The sequence below is a fragment of the Cariama cristata genome, unplaced genomic scaffold (assembly GCF_000690535.1).
Source record: "Cariama cristata isolate BGI_N322 unplaced genomic scaffold, ASM69053v1 scaffold37108, whole genome shotgun sequence".
In the NCBI taxonomy this organism is placed as follows: Eukaryota; Metazoa; Chordata; class Aves; order Cariamiformes; family Cariamidae; genus Cariama; species Cariama cristata.
Genome location: NW_009632288.1, coordinates 1 through 222, shown reverse-complemented (window position 1 = coordinate 222; position 222 = coordinate 1). Strand labels below are relative to the sequence as shown.

At 59.5% G+C, this 222-nt stretch overlaps 1 protein-coding gene across 1 annotated transcript in view; it reads right to left on the bottom strand.

Moving 5' to 3' along the window:
- Positions 1 to 209, bottom strand: part of LOC104166396 (thrombospondin-3-like) — a gene marked incomplete at both ends in the record, with an annotated part of 3,442 nt that extends 3,233 nt beyond the window's left edge. The window contains one exon of the mRNA XM_009706296.1: positions 1 to 209. Within this exon, the coding sequence (XP_009704598.1) occupies positions 1 to 209 (209 nt within the window).
- Positions 210 to 222: the final 13 nt, after the last annotated feature.

Here is a 222-nt window from a genome sequence, read left to right as displayed (position 1 = left end):
TTGTTGATTTTCCCCACTAGGGAGACCTCCAGCCACCTCGTGTTGTCCTTCTTGGAGTAGAGGCCGAAGAGGGTCCCCCCCTGCTTGGGGGGCAGGTGGAAGGTGGAGAGGAGGTAAACGTCGTTAACCGTCAGGAGCTCCATCCGGATCTTGTGCGTTATGCTGGCCATCTGCCGGGCCTCGCTTGCCATCAGCAGGTCAATGACTGCGGGAGCCAAGCAC